The following is a 24,468-nucleotide window of genomic DNA, read 5'->3' as shown; positions in this document are numbered from 1 at the left end:
ATGTATCCAATCCGGATTAAACAGAGTATGTGCCACAAATACTAACAGGATGCTGTAATTTCTTCTAAAAAACTTCTGGGAGGTTCTTTTGGAGAATTTTGGGTGTTGACCAAGGCCACTGAGTTGCATTTAAATACCAATTAAGTCTTCCCCAAGCAATCATTAATGAAATCAGTGGGATGTCACAGGACAGCAATAATGCAGATACTGAAGTGCATCCCTCACCGTGTCCTCTTTGGGAATGTTAAGAGTCGCAAAAAAATCATCTTGGAAACAGAATCAAGCTGTCTTGGCCTTTTCCAACTACGAAGACAAAGGGAAACCCCTCCCTGGAGTCATTTGTGACACAAAGGGAATAAGGCAGGAACAAAGTACAAAAAGAAAACCTTTCAAAATTAGTGCAGAGGCAACCCGGGGTCAGCACCCTGAGCCAGCCAGCACTCCCATCTTTTCCTGCCCCAGGACAGCTCTGTACAAGCCAAACAGGAAATATCAATTAGTTTGAGCACTAATAGGTAATTCCATTTCTAATTAAAGCTTTCCTGTAAGTGTGGGAAGTCTGATATTGTTGCACCCAGAGGGACAGACCAATTATGATTGCTGCACATTTTCTACATTAATTAAATCCTCTACCACACAGCTTGCTGCACACCTTGCTATAGAAATGTTATTTATTCAGTGTTAATTAACTGGATTTAAATTAGCAATACAGGCATTGAGATGCTCATTTCACTCTGCCACTTCACAGGGATATAGTCAGTGCCTGGTGTTTAGCAAGAGAATTAGGGAAAATGGGATGATCACCAACTTTGAACAGACCCTGGAGTCACACAGGGAATTCATCTTCACCCAACAGTCACAGGGAACGCAAGGCAAGAGGGAGGTGAGGCCCTGGCACAGGGTGCCCAGAGCAGCTGGGGCTGCCCCTGGATCCCTGGCAGTGCCCAAGGCCAGGCTGGACATTGGGGCTTGGAGCAGCCTGGGACAGTGGGAGGTGTCCTTGGCCAGGGCAGGGGTGGAGCAAGATGAGCTTTAAGGTCCCTTCCCACACAAACCAGTCTGGGATTCCATGAAATACAACTGGAATTGCTTTGTATTTTCTCCTTTCTGACATTTCTTACGTGGAAGTGGCTGCCTTTTATCATCCTTTGTTTACTTTGGATTGAAAAGATTCCACCTGAGCATCCTTTCTTTTCCTTTTATTAACAAATTGTAACACCGTCACTGGACCTCTGTAAAACATTTACCAGACACAGCTGCTTATAAAAAGACCCCATTTTTCTTCAATTTCAAACAATGTCTGTCCCTTATCAGTGTCCCTTAGGGCAGCACTGTTGTCACAGACCCTGTCCATTCCTGGGCCCAACCAGGAGCATCAGGACATCAATCCCCACCTTTCAGCAGCTCCTGGAGATAGACTGAGTTGACGTGGTAGGCATTCATCCAGCTGAACTGCCAGTAACTCCTGCTGTAGTGGGACACTGCTGCGCAGTAGCTCTGCCAGGCATCGTAGTAACATTTCCAGTAGTCCTCATAACTCCAGCCCTCATGCAGAGCATCATCCCAGGAGCTGCAGGTCTGCTCCTCTTCAGTTCTCCTCGTGGAAGGACTGGAGAATTGATGGTTGTGGCTTTTCTTGTGTTTAGCACTTGGTTTCAGAACTTTCTTTTTCACTTCATTTTGCCTTGGGATGTGGGATCGCTCCCAAGGCTTCTCCGGTGCAGGACAGAAAGCTGCCAGGCCCTGCCGTGCTGTGGGCACAGCATTTCGGTCCTGTGTGTCTGAAAGTGCCCCAAAGCACGAGTTATTGGCCCCACTACTAAGGGAATCCCTGGAGCTGTCTGAGCCATCAGAGTCAGTAGACACATCCCCATTTGCTGCCATCTCTGTGTGATGTTCCATCTCTTCCCACTCCACATCCCCACTTCTGGGCAGCTCACGTTGCTCTCCTGGGCCTGAATAACTTCTTAAAATCTCCACCTCTCTCTCTGACCCTTCTTTAATGAAATACTCATAGTCTTCAACGAAATCTGAGAAGCTCCAGGGATTGGTGAGTTGGTTTTTGAAAGAAGACAAGCATGGAATTTTGGGAAGATTTTTTTTTAAGGCCTCCTCATCTGGAGCCTGAGTGCTGTGCTGTGCATCCATCCTGGAGATGGGTTTGACTTGATTCCTCTGTTCTGTGCGACAGTTGGAAGTTTGGGGGGTTCTACTATTTTTCTCTACATTTGCAGGATTTGTGCACTTTTTTATCTTTTTTTGCTTCAGAGTCTTTTTTGGCCTTTCTACAGAAGAATTATCCCTTGGAAGATTAGAGAGAGGCTGAGGTATGTCTGAAAAGCCATTCTGGACAGGCTGCAGCACTGGTTCCTCTGGTTTAGGACACAAAGTGTCACAATTCCCCACAGGAGCTGTAGGTATTGCAGGTTTAACTTCTACCTCCCCATCTTCAAACTGCTCCATCATTCCAGGAGGGATGGGCTCTGCACAGCAGAAAAACAAGCAGCCACTCAATCAAGTGCATCCCTCCCTCTGAACTCACACAAGTACCCAAGTGAAGCTTCTCAAAATCACATGTTAAGACATCAAGTGAGGACCACAAACCAACCCCTTCAATTCTTCAAGAGTTTAAAGAGCCAGAACATTTCCTTCATAGAAGGCATCAAAGATTGCTCAAGACAAACACTACATCACTTGTCAGGAGCAGAGTGTGAAGAACCTGGACTAAAAGCAAAGCAGCCCCAGCAGAAGAGCCCCACATCAGCCCCCTGGACTTGTCTGAAGCTCTGACTAGCAGAAAACCCCCAAGCCCAGCGGCATCCCCAGCACAGAGCCTACCTGGCAGAGGAAGAAGCTGCAGGTTGCACTTCTGAGCAATTTTCATCATCGTGTTCTCCTCCTCCCCACGGCAGCAGTAGGTCACAGATAAACCCAAGGTGCCTGTGAGATGGAACAGAGTTAATTCCCAAGGAGGGCCAGCAGAGCCCAGCAGAGCTGCAGGGTGCCAGGGCTGTCCCTACCGAAGCGCCCGGCTCGGCCAATGCGGTGCATGTAGGTCTCCCAGTCCAGGGGCACGTCCAGGTTGATGACCAGGTTCACCCTCTCAGCATCAATTCCACGAGATGTCTGCAGAAAGTGAGGAGGAAAAAAGGGCAGTGAGAGCTGAATTATTCAACAGAGCTTTAAATAAATACAGAACCACAGAGAGGCTGGACGGGACCACAGTGGGGTCATCTGGCCCAACCTCCCCAGGGTCATCTCTGCCATGTTTGGCACTCACAACCCACTGCCCACAGAGTAAAACCTCCAGCTGCAAAGCAACAGATAAATTGAAAACTACTTTTGAGCCAGATCACAGAATGGGTTGGGTTGGATGAGCCCTAAAAGTATCATCTCATTCCAACCCCCTGCCATGGGCAGGCAGATGAGGCACTGGGGGTGATTTCTGAGCCTCACAGTGAAAAGAAGTCAGAAACTCCACGGTGCTTATCAGCACATTCATGTTCTCTCCACTTCCAAGCCAAATCTAATCCTCTGAAGTAACTTTATGTGCAATACTCCTGCATGCTGTAAAATTTGCAGAGCAGTTAATAAGTTTGAAATAAAATCTGTAAAAAGCTTGTTTGAAAGCAGTAAAAGCTCACCAAGTCTGTGGAAATCAGAACTCTGCAGTGGAATTGCTTTAATTTAGCCATGGCATCAAGTCGCTGATTCTGATTCATGTTGCCTAGGAAGATAAAAATCAGAAGCAGGTTACATTCTTCATCTTTATGCCCCTCACATTTTAGAAAACGTTGCTTTGTATTGTCAGAAGTAAGACAGAAACTTCCTCAAACACCAGTTCCAAATGGGTAAAGAAGGAACAAACAAAACTTGAAAACTCAGGTCACTCATTACAGAAATAATTCTTTTGCTTGCTGAGTCTTGAAAAGACCTATGAAGGTTCAAATGTTCTTCTCAGCCATTTAACCAGAGGCCGTGCAAGGCAAGATTCAAGATTAATTTTCCTATTTTAGGTCACATTTATGCACAATTTCAGTAGAATCAGAAAGTTGCAAATGGATTTACCTGAAATGCACTCGGCAGGGAAGCCTCTGGATGTCAGTATTTCAGCCAGATGTTGAGCCCTGAGGGAACACACACAATGAGAATTGGAAATGAAACCCCAGGCCTAACAATGGCAGGGCATTTCTTAGGTTACTCTCTACAGCCAAGGACTGCATTTCTGTATTTTCAGTATTTCCCACTGCATTCCTCAGGGTGTATTTCAGACCTGAAGTTTGCAGACTGCTCTGAGACCTCACAGGTCTCATAAATTTATCCATATGCACAGAAATTTATCCATGGCTGGACATTACAACCGCTGCTTTCAAACAAGCTTTGTCCAGATGTTATTTCAAATGCATTACCTGCTGTGAAGATTTGAGAAGACTAAGGCTTGGTTGAATGGGATCTTACTGAACAACTCCTGCAGGTGCCGGGTTTTTTCCTCAAAGGTTTTATGTGGAAGGGGATGGGAACTCACAATTTTGTAGTACTGCTTCAGCCCTGAGCAAGAAACCAAAACAACAGATATGGGGTTGCCATAAAAACCTGTAGTCCTGTAAACATGTGATACTGCAGCTGAAGGAAAACTTCAAACAAAGACAAGCATAAGAACCTCCAGGAAAAGTTTTTCTTAAAAGGCTGAAATATTTTTTGAATGATAGAAAAAGCAAAGTTCCATTTGTCACTGGTATTTTAAATATACAGAATCACAGACTGGTTTGGGATGGAAAGGCCTTCAAAGACCATCTCATCCCACTTCAAGATTCACGACATCAACACTGGGAATCAATATTCATAAACTGAACAACTCAGATACAGGCGAAATTATGGAAAATCATGCATTTTAAAGGCATGTGTTTTGGTTTTAGTCTCGTCCTCTGAATTTGTTGCTAACAGTGTCGCTCTACCTGCTGTTCATGCGCTTACCAAGGAGGCCTGGATCCGTGGGGTTCAGCCTCACAAACGTGGGCTCCCTCATGTACCTGGTGAGAGCAGCAGCCAAGGACTCAGGGTAAGTGGCTGAAACTGCCAACATCTGCTTATTGGTTGGGAGTGAGGAGTAGATCCAACTGCGGGACAAAGCCATGGGAATTATTTACCAAAACACACCTGATGTAATGATACAGGCATGAGGGAAGGGTTTTTCCTTACTTGATCTGTTCCTGGAAGCTGCCCTCCTCCAGCAGCTTGTCTGCCTCGTCCAGGACGAAGAGCCGGACGCTGGCTGTGCTCAGGTAGTCCAGCTCAATGAGCTGCTTGATCCGACCTGCAGGGGAGGGAAAAGTAAAAACAGCTTCAAGAATACGAACTGAAACATTCTAATGATGAACTTCTAAAGTGTTTTTAAATTACCTTTGAGGCTGTGCCCTATTAATGACAACAAACAAACCCAAGCCAGCCTTCCGAAGCCCCAGTTATTGTATCGTGGAGGATCACACAGGACACAAATCTCAGCAAAGCTCCTCCCTACCTGGGGAGCCCACAGCTATGTGGCACTTCTTCAGCCTGCTTTTGTCCTGGCTCAGAGGAGTCCCTCCAATGAAGACATGGCATTCCAAGCCTTCCATTTTTATGGCAATCGCTGTGATCACGGCGTGGATCTGCACGGCAATCTCCCTCGTGGGAGCCAGGATCAGGATCTGCGCGGGGCAAGGATTAAACGGGAGGATTAAAGCCGCAGGACGGCGCTGAGAGCTCGCCCCCAGCGCAGTGGTGCTTTCCAGCGCTGTGTCTCACGGCCTTCAACGCCGTATTTCCCCCAAAAAGAGCGATTTCCCCTCCTAGAGCACCCCCGGCCCGGGCCCACCTGCGTGGCGGGGCTCTCCAGCAGCACCGCGTCCAGGGCGATGGTGGCGAACACGCAGGTCTTGCCGGTGCCAGACTTGGCCTGCACGATGAGATCTGCAAAGAGCGGCCACGGGGGTCAGGGCAGCCCCGGGGAGCCCCCGGCCCCGCGCCCGGCCCGCCCGCTCACCCAGCCCGCAGCGCCCCAGAGGGATGGCCTTCAGCTGCACCGGCGACGGCCGACGGAACCCGGCAGCCTCCAGCCCCGCTACCACCGGCGGCGACAGCAGGAGGGAGCCGAAGTCGGAGGGGCCGCCGGGCACCAGCACGTCCCGGGTGCGGAACCGGCCCTGCGCCTCCGCGGGCGCCGCCATCTTGGCGGGGCGGGAGGGCGAAGTCTCGCGAGATGTGCCGTAATCCCGCGCCGGGGCGAGCCGCAGGTGCCGCCGCCAGGGGGCGCCGGGGCAGAGGGAAGATGGCGGCGGCTCCGCCTCAGGGCGGGACAGGGCGGGGACAGAGCGGGAACAGGGCGGGGACAGAGCGGGACAGAGCGGGGACAGAGCGGGAACAGAGCGGGAACAGAGCGGGACAGGGCGGGGACAGAGCGGGACAGGGCGGGGACAGAGCGGGAACAGAGCGGGAACAGGGCGGGGACAGGGCGGGGACAGAGCGGGGACAGAGCGGGGACAAGGGCGGGACAGAGCGGGGACAGAGCGGGGACTAGGGCGGGACAGGGCGGGGACAGAGCGGGGACAGAGCGGGGACAGAGCGGGACAGAGCGGGGACAGAGCCGGGACAGAGCGGGGACAGAGCGGGGACAGAGCCGGGACAGAGCGGGACAGAGCGGGGACAGAGCGGGGACAGGGCGGGGACAGAGCGGGACAGAGCGGGGACAGAGCGGGGACAGAGCGGGGACTAGGGCGGGACAGAGCGGGGACAGAGCGGGACAGAGCGGGGACAGAGCGGGGACAGAGCGGGGACAGAGCGGGACAGAGCGGGGACAGAGCGGGGACAGAGCCGGGACAGAGCGGGACAGAGCGGGGACAGAGCCGGGACAGAGCGGGGACAGAGCGGGGACAGAGCCGGGACAGAGCGGGACAGAGCGGGGACAGAGCGGGGACAGAGCGGGGACAGAGCGGGGACTAGGGCGGGACAGAGCGGTCCCGATGCGGACGGGCCCGGAATGCCCCAAAACCATCACTGCGCCCAGCTCCTGGCCCTGCACAGACACCCCAAAATCCCACCCTGTGCTCCCTGAGCTCCGGCAGCCCTGGGGCCGTGCCCATCCCCGAGGAGAGGACACAGCTCACAGAACACACAAACATGATTTATGAGCCTACAGAAAATTACTTACTACAAAAAATTAACAGTACAGTATTCACTCAGCAAAGGGTAAATGTGTTAATCTGTATGTGCGTTACTTACTACCCTCTGTAGACCACTTATTTTAAATCGTGGGTGGGTTTATGAATATCAACTTTTATTGTAGCACTTCAGAGGCTCTGGACATGCCGCTTCCATTCATTGCAAGGGGATTTGGAAAATCTCCACAGTGGCTTCTACTGTACAAGCACATACACTGTGTCATTATTCTTACAGTGCCGGGCAGCCTAAATGAATTTTAATGGCTTTGGTGTATCACAGGCTTGGTCACACCTTTGAAATACCTCATGTCTATATTCCTGGGGGAGAAAAGTCTGTCAGATTCTATTCAGTTATTTTTTATTATGAAGATATTTTCCTGTGAATATCTGAGTACCGAGCACTGCAGGACAAAGAGCAGTTCCAGTTTGGGGAGCTCCCCTCCACCAAGGGGGACGCAGCAGGTGGCTGGGACTGTGCCCCAGAGCACAGGTAACAGGATGTGAAAAAGGATCTACAGGCATTCTGCTGGGCCAATTGTTTTTAAAATTTTAAGTGGATATTCTCATTGGTCCTCAAGGGGAAAGAGTCTCAAACGTGAGATAATTGTCTCTGGATAAATCTGGGAAAGGAGACAGACAAAGACACCTGGACATAACAAACATTTGATTAAATATAGCCTTTCATAACCCTTTTAAATTGATGTGATTTGAACAGACAAGAAAGAGCAGTGAGGAGGGACCGTTCCCGGGTGGGAAGGGCAGCAAGGAGGTGACAAAGCAACCCCCAGGAGCCATTGCAGGAACTGCTTCCCTCTCTATTTTTCTCACTTACTCCTTTTCTCCCCTGAGGTTTCATACAAGTTGCAGTACAGCCAAGGTGATCTGGAGACAGACATTATTCTCCATGGTGCATTAATGAGACACTCAGACACCTCGCCGTCATTCAGAAAGATACTGCTGTTTGTAGCTATGTAATTTTCCTTCAGATGTTCAATGCAGACAGACTCCAAACCATCTCCCTGTGTGTGACACCCTTCCCCACGACGACTGGCAGATCTGTTGTCCCTCTCCTGCTGGTTTTGGCCTTGACTGAGGGGGCTGTGTTGCATTTTGACTCCTGCAGCTCTGTCAGTCGACCCATGAAAAGTTGTGTTTTAACCCTTATTCCCATATTAAATCTTACCTGCTCCTGCTCCTCACGTTGTTGTAAGCTCTCTGTAAGTGGTGTGCTGTGCCATGAGTCACAGTATAAATAGGAATCTTCACCCTTCAGGCCTTGCTTTACCGCAGTGACTCTCGAGTGCTGAATTCCCGTTGTCGACATTCACATGTCAGCCCCGCCAAGAGGAATCTGCAGTTTTGCCATGACATTGCTTTGCTTTTGCTTGCAGTAGGATCCAAAGGAAGTATTCCTGCTCAGAGCAGCCTTTGGAAATCTTGACATTTAATCTGAATACTCTGCAGGCAGAGTAGGTCCTGGGAAAGGATTTAGGTTAGTAAAATAAGCAGATGAGACATCCTTCAGAGCTGGAGTATTACTAAAATAACAGGTTCTTTTGAAGGGATATTAACTCTCTAGCTCAGGGCCATAAAAATCCTCAAGGTTTTAGGATGTAGAAAAGCCCTGCTAGGAAAAATTCTTCCTCCCATACACACTGAGAGCATGTTTTATTCCTCTGAGAAAGTGCTCAACACATTCTTGTCCCTGTCACAAAGTGCACATCACATATTTGATTTTAATTCCATGGCATTCTTTTCCTCTGAATCTGTATATCAGTGTATCAGCTTTAGATAAATGATATTCTATGACACCTGTGAGTGATGCTGCTGATACTCAAGGTCAGGTTCTCGCTATTTCAGACTATTTCAGCCTAACACCTGCAATACCAGATCTTAGTACCTGTACTAAATAATTCCCACAGATTTATCCATCTCCTCCTTTTGTTATAAATTTACTCTTCATTTACAACACTCAAATTCTTGTTGTGACTCTTTGAAATACTGACGTAAAGTGCTCGTGGATAATTTGTATTGGCTTCCTGAATTGTTGGGTTGTGTCTTATGAATATATTCATTATAGATTTGGACATTGCTGCTGCAAACAGGCACCAGCTTTGCCTTATTCCTTTACCTTCAAAGGATTTGTCTTTCAGATCTGCCAAGACATGGAATTATTCAGAGCAAATCTGGTTTACATAATATTTGTAGAATATTTTGAAAGTGAGATAATCTCATCCTCCTCTCCCAGATGTTTTCAGATTAAGACAGGGAAGCTTCTCTGTTCTCTGCAGCACGCGTGAGTCACTCTTTGGAGTGTGGGACGTATTTGTGTTTACACTGCCATGGAAACTGTGTTTGTTCTCTGTACAGTAGAGCCCAGGACCGTGAAAGGGCCATTGATCCCAGCAGAGACAGTGGCTGCATATTCACCACCAAAAATTGACTCTGAGCACCCTGCACATTCACTTTTCCTCTGGAAAAAAAAGCTGCATGGCAAGTTACCAAGGAGCAGCAAGGCTTTGGAGCAGCCGAATCTTCTCTGTTGCTTTAGTAACTGACAAAGTTGTGGGTTTTTCCCAGCAAGTCTGGTGCATGGAGCTGTCATAAATAATGATGATGATGAGGAGGATGGTGATGTCTTACATCCATCTAGAGCTCATTTCAGTGCCCTCCTGTGGAATGGATTTGGTTCCTTGTCAGGCACATTCTTCACAAGGATCAAGGAGAACTCCCCAGACTTCAGATGGAGTCTCAAGTCCACGGGGGAGTGACCACAGGCACAGGCATGGGTGCAGCTGCAGATAAAAGCAAGCAGACCTCAGGGATCGGGTCAGAGCAGCTATTTCAGCTCTACGGTGAGAAATGCCAGTATTTCGCTCCTGTTGTTTTCCTCCAGATAAATAAACATCCCCCCATTTAAATCTTAGATACCAAGATTTGCTAAATTATTTTTTCAGCTCGTATGAGCACGATCTAGGTCACGAAAGTGCAGCGAGCCGAGATGAAATCCAGTAGTTCTTCAGCACAAAACAGCACAGTGGCTGCACAAGGAGCTTCCCTGGTACTTACTCCTGGCACTCCAGTGCAAGCAGAGCAATGCCAGGAGCTGGAATTTGGCTGGAGCAGAGTTAAAAGTTTTTATTTTGAGGATGGGGCATAGTGAGGGGTTGAGGCATGTCACAAGTGCAGAGACTGTATGCACTAAATTAGACTTAAGAAGAAATAGTCAGATTTTCAGGGATATTTTATCTCTGGTCAGATTTTCAGGGATATTTTATCTCTTTACCCACAAATATAAAACCAGGCAAAGTTCTGACATTATATCATTACCTATGGGTGGATGTTTCTGCCCCAGTGGGTTTAAACAAGGATGGATGCAATTCAGGTCATGCTGCAGCTGAAGTGGGAGGAAATTCTGAAAGGTTTGTTGTCAGCGTGCAGGAAAGTCGAAAGGAAAGAAAATTCAGCGATAACCACGCTTGTTAGTTCAGCAAAGAACAGTCATGTGGGAGCCTGGAGAAACCAGATCAATGAACTGAAAGACAACAAATGAGATGAGCCTTCAGCTGTGAAGGGATGGATGTTTCCTCAATCAGGAAGGAACGAGGCAGTTAATAGAAGTGGAATACTCCACTCTGAAGGAGTATTCTAATTTTTGCCCAAGGATCTCAGTTTTTCATTTTATCCTGAAATAAACCATGTAGCTTTCTGCTTGAGGGTGTTTTATTCTTGGCTCTCTATTTTCTCAGAGATCTGATTTTCCACTGCACTGCACCATCTGCTCATGGTTTACACCATGACAGAGCGGAAGGAGTGCAGGGCCTGGCATGAGGTGTCGGTGCTGCTTTGAACCAGTTGTCTACACGCAAGAGAAAAATGCTGCTTAGTAAGGCAATCCCACTGAGAAAATATTTCAGATTTTTCTCTTCTCTTGCAAGTTCCCAGGAGTTTGGAGCACATGAATATTCTGGTCTTTTCTTTATTCTGTGTTCATGAACTCCTTTATCAGTCTCCTGGGACAGGAGTAGCCCCGGAGGCTGGAAAATGGATCAAAAAGATGTCCTTAGCAGAAGCCAAACAGAGCCTAGAAACTCTTCCTGTTCATCTGCCAGAAGATCACAGAGTCTGGTGTCCTGCAAGAGGTGCAGGTGCTTACAGCATCTGCCACTTGCCATGTACACGTGCAGGTGGCCTCCTGAATCCTTGACACGTGCTGAAGGTAAAACACTGTGTAAGCTCAATTTGATCCTTCCAATAACCATGGCTATCATTGGTATCTCTGCTGTACTGCAGTAGTCAAAGGATGTGAAAGCATCAGTTAAATTCGGGAGTGATGCAGTGAACAGAGACCTGGGTGCTGAGCTGGCCCTTCCTGCCCACGTCTGGGACCCTGGAGAGGCCTGGGCAGCCGGGTCGTTCCCTGTGCCTCAGCAACTGCCCGAGCCGGGCGTTCCGGCCCCTGTGCTCCACTGGAGCCATCCCAGCTTTCTGATTTTTCACTCCTGCCTGGCTCTTCAACCTGCCATATGCTTGGATAGGCTGTGGACATCCACACCGGACCCCGGCCTGTGGGGAACAGCCAGCTGGCCAACAAATCCTGCCAGATTTCAGGAAAAAATCATAGCTGGGTTAGCTGGCTTAGACTGTACGAAAGACTCGAGACTGGCAAGTACCCACTCACATGATGGCACATCACATCCCTGTTGGAAGTGATTCACTTTTTGATAAGGTCATATCTTTAATAAATTAATTTATTATCCCTGCATTCTACAGAGCCTTGAAGAGAGATGCTGTTCCCATGCTTAACAGATGGGAAATGGGAACCCTGAAAAGAGCAGAGACAGGAAATTTTGATCCATAATAAAAGAGACAGTGGAAGGATCAATAAACATTAACTCTGGAGTGTTTCCCAAATACATGTGAAAGGGCAGGTCGCAAATTTCCCATTTAAATTGGATTTTGACACAAAGGTCAGCTTTCAAAATCACAGAAACTGATTTCTATAAACAAACAAGCAAACAAACCAAATTCTATTACCATCTATAAAAAATGTTTTCCTCCAAAATATAAAGACCCGGAGAGGCAAACATTTTAGCCAGTCTCTGTCAAATCTATGGTAAAAAACCAAGTAATTACACTTTTAATCCCAAATTTTAGAACATAAAGTAGTATTTCTTCTCCTATCAAGTTCTTTAGCATTGCGGAGCGACTCAGACAAACCTTGTTAAATTATCACAGGGGGCTCAGCATTTATCATCTAAACAACACATTTTGCAAATAAGATGAGAGTAATATTTATTTGTGAGAAACACTCAAAACTTCAAACCCTTTCAAATTCAGAGCAGTTATAAAGTCTGATGATCCAAAAGTGTTTGTATTTTTTTTTTCCTGGCTCGCCTGTCCATCTGTTTGGTGTCCTGTGGTGACAAGCAATATTAGAGGTTGTTGATCCGAGATAAAAGAATCCTGGTCTTGGAGGGGCTCATCCGTAGCTCCCACATCCCCCATACCCCGGGGTTTTCCAGGTGCTCTGTGTGCGCAGACTCCTGAAACAGCGCCGGTGGAACCGTGATGGAAAACTGTTCTGGAAATAAACCCCGCTAAGGGACTTTCAGCACCTGTCTCTCGCGGCTCTCTAACATGTGCTGTCCCTGACAAAGGGCGCTCGGACTCCGGCGCGGGCCGGGCTCAGTGCCTGTGCTGTGTCCCCGTGCCAGGGGACCGGCCACATCCCCGTGGTGGCCAGGCACAGCACGAGCCCCGGCCGCAACCCAGCCCGCCGTGAGGACAAAACGGGGACACCGCAACTGGGTGGCTTTGCAATTTCTCGTGATTAAGGCCATGTAGGTTAATCCGTGCTTTTGGTGGGGTGGTCCGCGCCTGCGGAGCAACGTGCAGAATCCAGACCACAACAAACTAAAGCACCCAACTTCGCCGGGAGCAGGGCCCGCTCCGCGCCCGGCACGGGCGGAGCGCTGGGCTGGCTCTGCAGGAGCGGCTGCCGCTTCCAGCAGGGCTGCGGGCGCCGGAGCCGGGCGGGGGGATGCGGCTGCCCCCGCCCCGCCGCCCGCACACGCGGCCCCGCCGCCGCCGCGCTGCCCGGCCGCGCCCGCTGCGCGCTCTGCCCCGCGCCCTGCCCCGCCGGCAGCCGCCGCCCCCCGGAGCCGCCCCGCGGACACCGGACAGCCCCCCGGACAGCCCCCCTGCCCTCCCCTCCCGCGGCGGGGCCGCGCCGAGCCGGGCCATGGAGCAGCACCTGCGGCGCCTGCGGCAGGAGCTGGTAAGGGCCGGGGGTCGGGGCAGCGCCCGAGCCGGTCCCGCGGGGCTGCGCGGCGGGGTCGCCTTGTGGGCACGGAGGGGAGGGCAGGGCCCGGCCGGGGCGCGGGGGTCCCGCCGCTCCCATCTCCGTGAGCGGGGGCAGGTCCCGGTTGTGGGTCGGGGGTCCCGCCGCTCCCATCTCCGTGAGCGGGGGCAGGTCCCGGTTGTGGGTCGGGGGTCCCGCCGCTCCCATCTCCGTGAGCGGGGGCACGTTCCGGTCAGCGGTGGCCGCTCGGGGTCCGTCCGTCTATCGGAGAGAAACCGCGGCGGGGGCATGCGGGGGCTTTAGGGACAAGCTGCCAGCACAGGTCAGAAATCAGAGAAGCAGCCACAGAGATGGATAGGAACAACTTTCCGGGAATCAAAAGGCTGTGAAGGGAGCGCGTTGGCACCTCCGATACGCTGTGAAAATACTTCTTTAATAGGAAAGCCTTTGTCAGAAACGAGCGGTGTTTTCGCCCTCCTGCCGCTCCTGCTCAGGGGTAACCTCACTCCCGGAGCTTGCTGGGGCTTGTCCAGCAGCCCGAAGGTATTGCTGGTGCTCTGGGGCTGCCTGGGGTGGGTTGGGAGGAGGAACTGATACTTCCCAAAATAGGGTTCCAGCGGGTCTGGCTCGGAGTCTGCGTTATCCTGATAAATAGATAGTGGGAACAAAAGGGGAAGACAAGGCAGAGCAAGAACGGGTGGGTGAAGTTTCTGAATGCAAGAAGCTCCCGGTTTGGACTGGAAAGGATGTTGATTTCAGCTGGGTTTTGTGCTCCCCGGAGTTCTGTACAGTGCCTGCATTGCAGGAAGCATTCCGTGTGGAACAACCCTAGTGAGTCCCTGTGGAGCAGGCAAAGTTCCAGCTGCGCCCACGGCAGGACCAGGGCTGGAGAGCCCTGTGCTCCTCCAGATCCCAGTGTCTTGTGAAACACGGGCTGGGGCAGTGGCCTTTTACTCTCAATAAATGTGGCAGCAGTGACATTTAACCTGCTGGCGTTCCCAGTGTTTCCCCACCAAACATAGGAGGTGAATGACAAAATAAAACAAAGGAAAATGGGAGTCACTGGTGTGCTGTACACCGGGTGTGATGAATGAAATGCAAACTGCAAACCAGGACGTACAGAATAATGGGAGAGCTCTTGAAAATCTGAGTGAGTTGGAAGGTGAGATGGGAGAAGGAGTAACTTCCAGAAGAACATCCTAAGAATAAGGTTCCTAAATCAGTGTTTTGTCTTCTAACCAAATCGGTTTTGTTATCTGAGCAATATTTTTGTAGAGGAGCCTAAACACTGCACCTCTGAGTCTAAAACATGCCTGTTTTGTAGTGCAAAAAATAACTTCTGAAGAGTCAATATATTCAACAGAAAGGCAGATCCCTCACACAATGTGAAGGCCAGAAAAAAATACTTTAAACGAGAAAATTCTGGCTTTGTTCAGCCTTTGCTATAGTGAAGGAATAGATTTTCATTGTAAAAATGCAACAGTTTTTATTATATTAATAAACCATGAGTTAGCCTGGCATAAATCTGTCTATATGCTTGGCTTAAAAAACTGGGAAGGGGCAGTTGTCATCTTCAGCTGGACGAGTTGTGACTTGACTGAGAGCAGCCTGGCTCTCCATACATTTGGTTTTCACTATTCACATTCGTTCCCCCTCCCACCGCCCAGTTTTTGTTACTCAAACTTAAAAACTTCCTTTCGCACGAGTTGCCCGGGGGTCCGAGCGCAGTCGTGAGCGCGGCTGTGCGGGACATCCACGGGGTGCAGCTGGAGAGAGCCTTGGGGTCACCTTCTTCAGCCTCCCTGCAACCCGAGTGAGCTGCAGGCTGGAGTGAAAGTAGGAGCTGTAGCAATTAAAGCATCCACCAGTGATATCCTGAGCAATAACAGCTTTTAGAAATCAATTCTAAATAGCCCGGAATTAAAATAGATTAATGTTTCTCTAAGGAGCAGCGCGCAGCTCGAGGGGCAGCTCTGCCGCTGCCTCGCCTTTGGATGCGCCAGAGCCGGGGTCAGCGGGCAGGAGTGCTGGGAACGGCTTTGGCCGCGGGCAGCCAGCGAGTGGGACAAAGGGGAGTCGGGCCCCGGGGCATCCCCGGGGATTTAGGAACACCCTGGGTTGTGCTGTGTCCAGGGAGCAGCTCTGCTGTGCAGGGAGGTTCTGCAAAACTTCCCTCTGTGAGGAGCCGGGCTTGCTGGGGCTGCCCAGTGCCGCATGGCAAGGTTAGAGACGGTCCCGTTTGCAGAAGTGTAGTTTGTCTCAGTGCAAACAGCCTCTGTTTTGGTAAAGCAGACTCTTGGCCAGTTTTGAGGAGGGGATTTTCTCAAAAAATAGTGGATGTTGGCACAGCTCCCAGTTCCCAGGGAAAGGTTATCTTCCTGTGCAATTCAATCCCCCACCAGTGAGATAGAAGGATTCCAGCTCTGGATTTTCTTTCCCTTGCTTTGTTTATTAAAAACATATTTAAATGCTGATGTGCTTGGCTGGGGTGCTGGTGAGCCCCCACATGTCACCTGTGCCCTGAAATCACAGAGGGCTGTGCCAGACAAGTCACCGAGGAGCAAGGTCCAGGCATGCTTACCCTGCTCTTCCCATTTCCTCTGGGAAAGCTCTGCCACGGCTCCCCAGGATGAATCTGACCCCTTTCAGTCAGTGCGAGAGAGCTCTCCTGTTCCAGTCGCATGTTTTCCATTGTAAGCTGATAGTTTCTGGCATGTGTGGTGTCCCTTTGATTGGAATCCATTCAGAAGCTTCCACATGCAAATGCTTCGCAGCCGGGAGAGCCTCAGCTGACACAGCCATTCATCCCGGCCGGGTGGGATCGGGGCAGCTCTGCTGGAGCGGGGATCCTCATCCCGGGCTGGCAGCGGAGCCAGCGCCGACAAGCTGTGCCAGCTCTTTGCACCTCATCCCCGGGTGCAGGAAGTACTTAAGACCTTGTTCTCCTCCGGGAAGCCCCTGGAGATTTATGGACACAGCATGGCTTGTGGGAATGTGCAGCGCTGGTTTGTAGGTCTGGTGATGAAATAAGCTGTGCTTCTGCACTCCTGTCATCTGTCCTTGCAGTGGCAGTTGTGAAATGTGCCCCAGAGCTTGGGAATCTGCCACTCACGCAATTAATCTCGATACTCAAAGCCCTTTTCACTGTATCGGCTGCGTTCAGAATCTGCAAGCATCGTCCTGAGGCACAGCAGAGTTGTGCCTGCTCCCCGAGTCGCAGAGCGTTATCTCAGCTGAAAGATCAGATTTAACAAGAATTGTCTTGCTGGGGCATTAGCAGAGAGGAGTTTCATTTCCGTGCCTTGCGCTGCACACGGCAGCGCCTCCCTGCACTCTCAGACACCAGCACAGTTTGCACTGACATGTCCCAGCCTCACACGTGTGCTGTGCGATGGGGGCCTGGAGCTCGTCTGCAGTTAGAATCGATCATTATTTTCTGCTGGGGAGTCCATGGCACAGATTGCTCTGGCACGTTGGGTTTGTATGGCTGTAACGGGAGGGGGCACAGCCACGTTAGCTGTGGTTGGAACTTTACTTTGCGTGTTTTGGTCTCTCAGATGAATCCAGGATATATCTGGGGTTTCTGTTGCTTTCTTCTAGGAGGAAAAGTGTTTAAGTACTGTTTAAAAGAAACTTCACCACTCTGACTTGAACTTTTAATGTTCTCCCTGCACATTTGTCATAAATGCATTGAATTACTGAGTTTGATAGAGTCTGACTCCCTTCTTACATTAATTTATGTCCTGGTAGGCAATGTTTCTTGCTATGAATATCCTCCAGGAATAGAACATTCGGTCCAAGTGAAAAATACAGCCAATTATTTTTACTCTTTGTCTCACACCGGCTCCTATTCCGGTAACTGTGTCACGCTCCAAGACGATCTGCTGTGTTTTCATTCCTGCCCTCTCGGGAGGGGCAGCTCGGGTGGTTTGCAGTCTGAGCAGCACAAGACAGCCCTGAGGGTCCAGTGTCGCTGCTCCCAACTCCAGCAGGTGGGACAGGCGGCTCCATGTGTGTCTCTGCTGATGAAGGGGTCCCTTTTTGGGTGACTTTGCCCCTGGCTGCTGGAGCAGTGCCAGGAGGTTGGGTGCTTGTCACAGGATCTCATTCCTTGGTGTTCCTGAGGGGAAGGTGCAAAGGAGTGACTTGACAGCAGATGTCCTGTCACGTATAACTGGGGAGAAAAAGCAGTCACACGCTTTGTCCTCTTGGTTATTTCCAGAGCAGTCTCCTAGAGATGAGGATGGATTTTTTCAGACTCCCAGCTTCATGTATTCAGGAATTTTAAAGAGCAGATTCCCAGAGAAGCTGGTCTGGGCTGAAAACTGACATTTTAACCATCATCTGCAGTGGCTGGTCTGTCCATCGAGGCCTGTGGTCTCTCTTAGCTTTGGGTTGTGAGTAAAAGTCTGAAGATTAAAGTTATTTTTGGTCCATTTTTATCCCAGTTGAGGAGAATTGATTTTTCTGATTTGCTTTTAAACATAGGGAATGTGATTGGGAAGCACAGAACAATATTCTTGCAGTGGGAAGGAAGGTGGATAATGGAGTGATGTGAACCACGTCTTTCATGGTTAACATCTGTTCAGGATCTATTTAAACTGTTGTGAGGGGGAGTCTCTGGTTCAGTGTCAGCATCCTTCCTCTTTCAGAAAACTGTGAGCTCACGGTTAACATCCTCATGAACACCTAAAATACCCTGGGAAGACAAGAGGTAAAAGAGAGACTTGGAATTATTGTGATAAAATGCAAGGACTGAAAGACAACTGCAGGCCCTTGGCATCCTCCAGGGGAAGAAAAAGAAAGGTGGAACATGGAGCTGGAGAGCAGCTCTGTGTGAGCTGTGCAGCGAGGGCTGTGCAGCCACAACTGCAGCCTTGTTGGAGATTAATCCAGTTAGTGACCCGAAGGGAAACACAGAAACAATATGATCAGCTCAGCAGTTCTAAAATAATTTCAGTCTCTATTATGTCATCTGCTTTAAATACCAATTGTTTGTTGCTGGGTCTGTTGCCCATCAGAACTATTATTAAGAACTATTTGCCATTTGTTCTTTCCTGTCCTCTTAGCAATAACTTCCTCTCTTTGCATTTCTTTTACCTAAGAGCTGGACATCTGTCTTCCTCCTGGTTGTGACAAACACTCTCAGGGCTCTTCTTCCCAGCTCTGTGCTCAGCTGAAAGCCGGGGGGGTTGCTGGGCTTTTTCTTTCCATCAGCATCACGAAGCTGCTGCGGCCCTGGGCAGGCAGATGTGTGGATGGGCTGGAATGCAGACAGCTGTGGCTCCAGGAGATTGATTGGAACTGGATTCTGAGAGCTCCGTGAAGGGAGATGTTAATAGAAAAACACCAGTTCCAGAGTGGCTGGTGAAAGTTACTTATTTACCTGGGAAGTGGGAAGTGACAAGGAAAATCTCCCTTACTTGTACACTTCAGGTATTTGAGGCTGAATTTGATGAAATGCCAGTAACTGCTGGAGGAGGTTCCTTGGGACGGGCTCTTCTCCTGCAGTGTTAGTCACTGGTGGGAGATCATTGATTACCAACTGTGTAAAGCAGTTGTTGGGTTATCCTTGGGGAGTGAGGAGATGGTGGAAGAGGCGGCTCCAGAGCAATTGGTGCCTTTGCTGCTCAGGATGGGACACTGCCAGTGCAAAAACCCCTCTGTATCTGAACTCTGGCAGGTTTTTGTTTGGTTCCCCCCCCCTCCACGTTGAATATTCCCCGATAATCATTTGAAAGTGGAATTTTGAATTTTGCACTTCAGTTTTCAGTGCTTGGGGTGTCTGTAGTTTCAATGAGCTTTGCTTTGGAGGAGCATTGAGGCTGAGCTGGCTGGGTCACATCTCCCCAGGACTGAGCCAGGTAATACCTCAGTGCTGGAGAAAGGAACCTCTCCCATCACACACCAGTCCCGGGCACTGAAGGGGAGCACTCAGCCCTGTGAGCACTTGTCTTGCTTTAAAAGGCATGAGTTGGCTTGTGCAGAATTAGACATAAAAGTTTTCATGCCAGTTTTTAGGGATTGCGAGAGTTTCAGGAATAATGAGATCCAATTTGAGGCATCTGATTTTTAACTGGTTTATAGAGATAGATTTGGGTATCTGCAAGTTGTCATGGTTCTAACAGGGCTTTTTTTGGAAGCAGAGAAGCCAAACAACCACTTATATTGAAGGGCCGAGTGTCTCAGATCAGACACCCTGGAAATGCTGATGTATTTGTGCACCTTGAGCAGAGAGCAGCAGGAGCCAGAGGGGAGGGCAGGCTCTGTGCAGAGCCGAGTCTGGCAGTGCTGCTGCCCCTGCACTCTGCTCTGCAGCCCCACTGATCCCACAACAGGTTTGGGGTTTGCAGCTCACAGAGAGGCACAAGCCAGAGCCTCTCCTGGTGCCCAGCTTACATAACAGCACTTGCATAAGCCCCAGTGTGGTCAGGGTCTCTCTCCACACCACATTAAGGCTCTCTGGGGTTCTGTGTCACATTCACGCTCTGCTTGGAATTGACTTCAGTTCATCACAAATTCAAGTTCCTTCTACATGAAGTGTGTGAGCAAGAGCCAGTGAGGCTACAAGGGCTGTCCCTTCAGCCTGGAGTTCCCACTGCCTGCAGTACAGCATGCATTTGATTTCCAGCCCAGTCTGCTGAATTATTTGCAGAATCCCTTTTTCTTCTCGCAGACCAGGTAGTTCAGTCCTGACCCTCTGCCAGGGAGGTGATCTCTCTTCTCTAGGACATTGTTCCTTTGCTGGAGAGTCTCAGAGAAGCCAGTCTGAACTTGGGAGAACTGAGGTCTTGGCAAGGAGAGGCTGGCAGTTAGACACTGGGGGAGGTTTTTTTCCCTCCAGAATTTTCTTTCCAAGGTGAGTGCTCTTAATTGCAGGTGGGTGGAATCCAAGCCCCGCAGGCCGTTTGGTCACCAGGCAGTGACTTCACTTTGGGCTGGGCTTCCCCTGCTCTCCAGCTCTGTAAAAGACTGAGCAGATACCATGAAGAGCAAAAGATAAAGCAGAGGGGGCTGATTTGCTTCATTTTTTAACTTGCACAACCCGAAACTACAGCAGCATTTGCCAGCAGAGTTAAAAGGCTGAGGATGCTGAAAACTCTGTCGGTGCTGGTGGGATTCACGTTTGCAGAGGGACACTGACACTGGAGGGTGGGATTCACCCTTCCTGAGGCAGGCCACTGGAGCAGGACAGAGGAGTCACAGCCCAGAGCCTCCTCTCCTGCCCCTGTGCTGCGAGGGAGGCTGAGCCCAGGCATCCACATCTCAGTCATTCACAGGAGAGGGTTTCCACAGAGCAAGACATCCCCGCTTCTTTTCCAGCAGCTCAGGCTCCCCAGTCTGGTGCTGGCACCGGGTTTGGCAGCCCCAGTTCCTTTGTTCAGAAGGAAAAAGTGCTGGGTTTGGAACCGTCGGGGCTCAGGTGTGTTCCTGCCGGGGGCGGCTGGGTCTGGCTGTGAGGAGCGAGCCCAGCGCTGCCCAACGCTGCCGAGGAAGGGTCAGTGCTCCCGAGATGTGCCTGGCTGAGCCCGGCAGGGCTGCCCCGTCCCAGGGCAGGTAATTGAGGCCGTGGAGGGAACGGAGCTGCCCAGCAGATGCCGAGGGCTCCAGGAGCCCAGTCCCGGGGCAGGACCCCGTCACTCCCCACGGCGCGATTACTGCGCCAGGGGATTTGGTGGGAAGTGGCCAATGAGGGGCCAAGCTGGCTCCAAATCCAGCTTTTTCCAAAGCCCCAGATCAAACAGACTGCCATTAATAAGGCAAGAAAGGTTAGGACGAGCAGCATTACAGCAGATCTGGAGAGGTAAGGTGATAGCTCTGTCTGAGGCTGGCAGAGCATCTGGCCCCAGCTTGGTGTGGGAACCAGGAGTTCGGTGAGGCTGGAATTGGGACGTTGTTTGCACGTCTGCAGCAGGAGTTTATTTGCTGATGTTAAAAAATGCCATCGCTGGAGGCTCTGGGTGGTGGAAGCAGGAAGCTGAGCACAGATTTTCTGTATCTTTGTAGCTGTGTGCTCATTCCAGATGATAAACAACTTTCTTGAGAGAAAAGCCCTGAAAAATGACCGTAACCTGCTGGTGAGTTTAGTTTTAGCTTCTGGGGTTTGAAGTGGGGATTTGTGGTCAGAAACTGTTGAGCAGTTTCCACTTACAGAGCTGGATTGTTACAATTTTCTGATGGCTGGTCTTTCTCACTGCTCAGCCCCACGTACAGAGATGGAAATAGAGCAAGTAATCGAACTAACTTGGTTAAAATGAAGGAGAGGTAGAAAATAAACCTTGGTAATGTAAAGCTGAACATAAGAAAAAAAGAAAAAGCTGGCCTTTTTCACCCTAATCTTGAGATCTGTTGCTGTACAAAAAATGGTGGTGAGCCTTTTAACCTGTTTGTGACAGCGTAGGCTGGCTGAAGCTTCCTTTGACAGGGGTAATCTCTTCTGCAAACCACCTCACAGCAGTGGGACATGCCCTCACCTCCAGCCCTGCCAGCCCCTGCTGTTCCTCCCCTCTCCTGCCCCTTCCCCACTCCCCCTCCCTGCTAAAAAAGAGCAAGTGGCAGCTGTTGGAAAATGGAGCCCGTTTGCTTTATGGTGCTGCTTTGGGAATATGATCAGATCCTGCATGAGAGAGAGAAAGCAACAGAGCGAAAGAGAAGGGGGGGGAGTTGGGAAGCTCTGGAGAATAAGTTGCTTATTTTAAGTCTGGTATAGAAAGTTGAATCTTTGTAGTGAGGTTCAGGGATGAAGCAGAACTGCTACTAAAGATCGTAGCCTGGGAATCAAAGAATTCCCAGTTGAATGTCAGTAATCCTAGAGTTTGTTGGTTGTTCTGTACAAAATTTCCAATGCATTGAAATGTCTTTGATTGTCCTCCAGCGAGAGGTGCCTGCGCTGAGGGCCTTAAGAGCTGAAGATGTGTTATGGAGTAACAATTCTTCTTGGGGTTTATTTTTAATCTACTTCAGCATTTCAGGTAAGGAAGCAAGGCTCTCCCTGGAAGGCACCTCTGTTCAGTGTTCTGGCTCCTGATTTCAGCTGGTGACAGGGCACAAAAGACACAAAGGCACAGGAATATTCTAAAACTGGCAGCAGCCAAAACCATTCATAATTCTACACCTTGGGCTTCTGCCAAGCAATTAAAGGAAACTCAGACTCTTTATTTTTGTTGTCAGGTCAAACAAACCACTTCTGTCAGCTCCTCTTGTTCCTAGAGGGACACTCCTAGAAAAATCTAAGGAAAACCTGAGTGCCGTTGGCTGAAATGGATGTGGTGCAGGTGGGATGCATGGCAGATGCAGTCAGGAGGGAGGGGGATGTCTCAGGGAGCTGCTCAGCCCTGCTCTGCTGCCCTGTGCTCGCTGTCCTGCTCCATGCTGGGGACACTGACCCGCCTGTGCTCTTCCCTCCGCAGCTCTCCATGAAGGAGGTGGGCGACGGGCTGCACGAGCAGATGAACTGCATGATGGGCGCCCTGCAGGAGCTGAAGCTGCTCCAGGTGCAGACAGCCCTGGAGCACTTGGACATCTCGGGGCGCCGGAGCCCCGCGGAGCAGCGCCGGTGCTGCCGGGGCAGCGGGGCCGGGCAGGACACGCAGCTGGGGCAGGCACAGGGACATTGCCCCCCGGCCCTGGCGTGTCCTGTGCCACGGCCAGCGGGTTTGTCCCATCCCACTGCATTCCCAGAGAGTGACCACCCTCGAGACACCCCCTCCTCCTCCCAGAGCCTCTGTGGGGAGGACCTTTGTCCCCCAAAAGGACCTTCCTCCGTGTCCAGCAGAGTGGAGCACGTCCGGCCCCGGACATTCGAGTCCAGCAGCCAGGGCACAGCTGGGGGGTGGCTGCTGTGCCAGGAGTGCCCGGGGTGTGATGACGGCCACGACTGGACATCGTCCCTGATGTCCCAGAGCAGGAACCGGCAGCCGCTGGTCCTGGGGGACAACATCTTTGCAGACTTGGTGGGGAACTGGCTGGACCTGCCCGAGCTGGATAAGAAGGGGGAGAAGAGCGAGGCGTCCCTGTCCATGAGCAGATCCCAGGAGCTCTGCAGGAAGTTCTCCCTCACAGCCAACATCTTCAAGAAGTTCCTGAGGAGCGTCCGGCCGGACCGAGACAGGCTGCTCAAGGAGAAACCTTGCTGGCTTCCTCCTGAGGACAAACGGCCCAAGATTTCCAAGAGGTCCAAAAAGATCAACAAACTCAAGGGGACATTTTACTTCCCCCTTCATGGGAACCTGCAGAACCATCACAGCAAAGCAGAGAGGTGCCCCAGGGCAGAAAGCTGTAGTGAGCACCCCAAAATCGGCACCAAGAAAGTCCACGATTCCAGAGACTACAGCCAGGCGGGGTTTGACATCAACACGGCCGTGTGGGTCTGAGCCTGTCCTCTGCTCTGCCCAGCGTTTCCACACCCACCAGCAGCTGGAGGCCACGCTCACCTTTTTGGGAGACTCCTGATCTCTCCACAGGGACAGGAGAGGAGTCCTGCAGAACATGCTGCAGGCTTCACTCTCCTGCACATGGAATTTTCTGGAGAACTACGGCTTCGGGGACTGCCTGAGCAGCAGCTGACACAGCCCCACGTGGGGAGACCTTTGGGGACCGATATTTGCAAAAATAATCCGACTCTTTAGCAGCTCTAGGATGAGTGGTGCCACAGGTGAGCAGCTCCTGGTGCCAGGCCCATTCCATCATCTCCAGTTCAATGGCTGCAGCACAAAACCCACGCTGTGCATGTGTGTGTATGAGTGTGCAGATATATATATAGAGAGAGAGTTGTTTTAAAAAAATCTATTCCTGCTTGTGTGCACTTGAAACTGGGTTATACACCAGGCATCCCAAGCCTTGTACCTGAAGCACTTGTTATTTAAGTGGAAAGAAATGTTTGAATTTATAAGACTTGAACAATTGCTGAGTGGGGGGCAAACCCCCAACTTTGGGGGGGTTTCCCCTTAAACTGCATCCCTGGTGCCC

At 50.5% G+C, this 24,468-nt stretch overlaps 2 protein-coding genes across 2 annotated transcripts; one reads left to right on the top strand and one right to left on the bottom strand.

Moving 5' to 3' along the window:
* Positions 1-1,182: 1,182 nt before the first annotated feature.
* DDX20 (DEAD-box helicase 20) lies at positions 1,183-6,322 on the bottom strand. The gene is made up of 11 exons (XM_082296337.1): positions 6,023-6,322; positions 5,855-5,949; positions 5,519-5,687; positions 5,200-5,314; positions 4,975-5,117; positions 4,410-4,548; positions 4,069-4,127; positions 3,645-3,727; positions 3,021-3,126; positions 2,839-2,940; positions 1,183-2,483 (listed from the first exon to the last, which is right to left on the bottom strand). Exons 1-11 carry the CDS (start codon positions 6,204-6,206, stop codon positions 1,384-1,386), a joined length of 2,295 nt encoding a protein of 764 aa, XP_082152463.1. The 5' UTR covers positions 6,207-6,322; the 3' UTR covers positions 1,183-1,383.
* Positions 6,323-13,440: 7,118 nt separating this feature from the next.
* On the top strand, positions 13,441-23,873 carry INKA2 (inka box actin regulator 2; the record flags this gene model as incomplete). Its single annotated transcript, XM_082296283.1, has 2 exons — positions 13,441-13,476; positions 22,911-23,873. 2 exons carry the CDS (start codon positions 13,441-13,443, stop codon positions 23,871-23,873), a joined length of 999 nt encoding a protein of 332 aa, XP_082152409.1.
* Positions 23,874-24,468: the final 595 nt, after the last annotated feature.

The sequence above is a fragment of the Coloeus monedula genome, assembly GCF_965178545.1.
Source record: "Coloeus monedula genome assembly, chromosome: 23".
Taxonomy (NCBI): Eukaryota; Metazoa; Chordata; class Aves; order Passeriformes; family Corvidae; genus Coloeus; species Coloeus monedula.
Note: the sequence above shows the minus strand (reverse complement) of the source record. Positions and strands in the feature narration are given on the sequence as shown.

Excerpts from the sequence above, each read along its gene's own strand:
- DDX20 (XM_082296337.1), bottom strand. The coding sequence starts at position 6,206 with ATGGCGGCGCCCGCGGAGGCGCAGGGCCGGTTCCGCACCCGGGACGTG. Across the intron at positions 3,728-4,068 it reads CCCTGCCGAGTGCATTTCAG|GCAACATGAATCAGAATCAG; the intron begins GTAAATCCATTT and ends TTATCTTCCTAG. Across the intron at positions 2,484-2,838 it reads GCAGCTTCTTCCTCTGCCAG|AGCCCATCCCTCCTGGAATG; the intron begins GTAGGCTCTGTG and ends TCTGCTGTGCAG.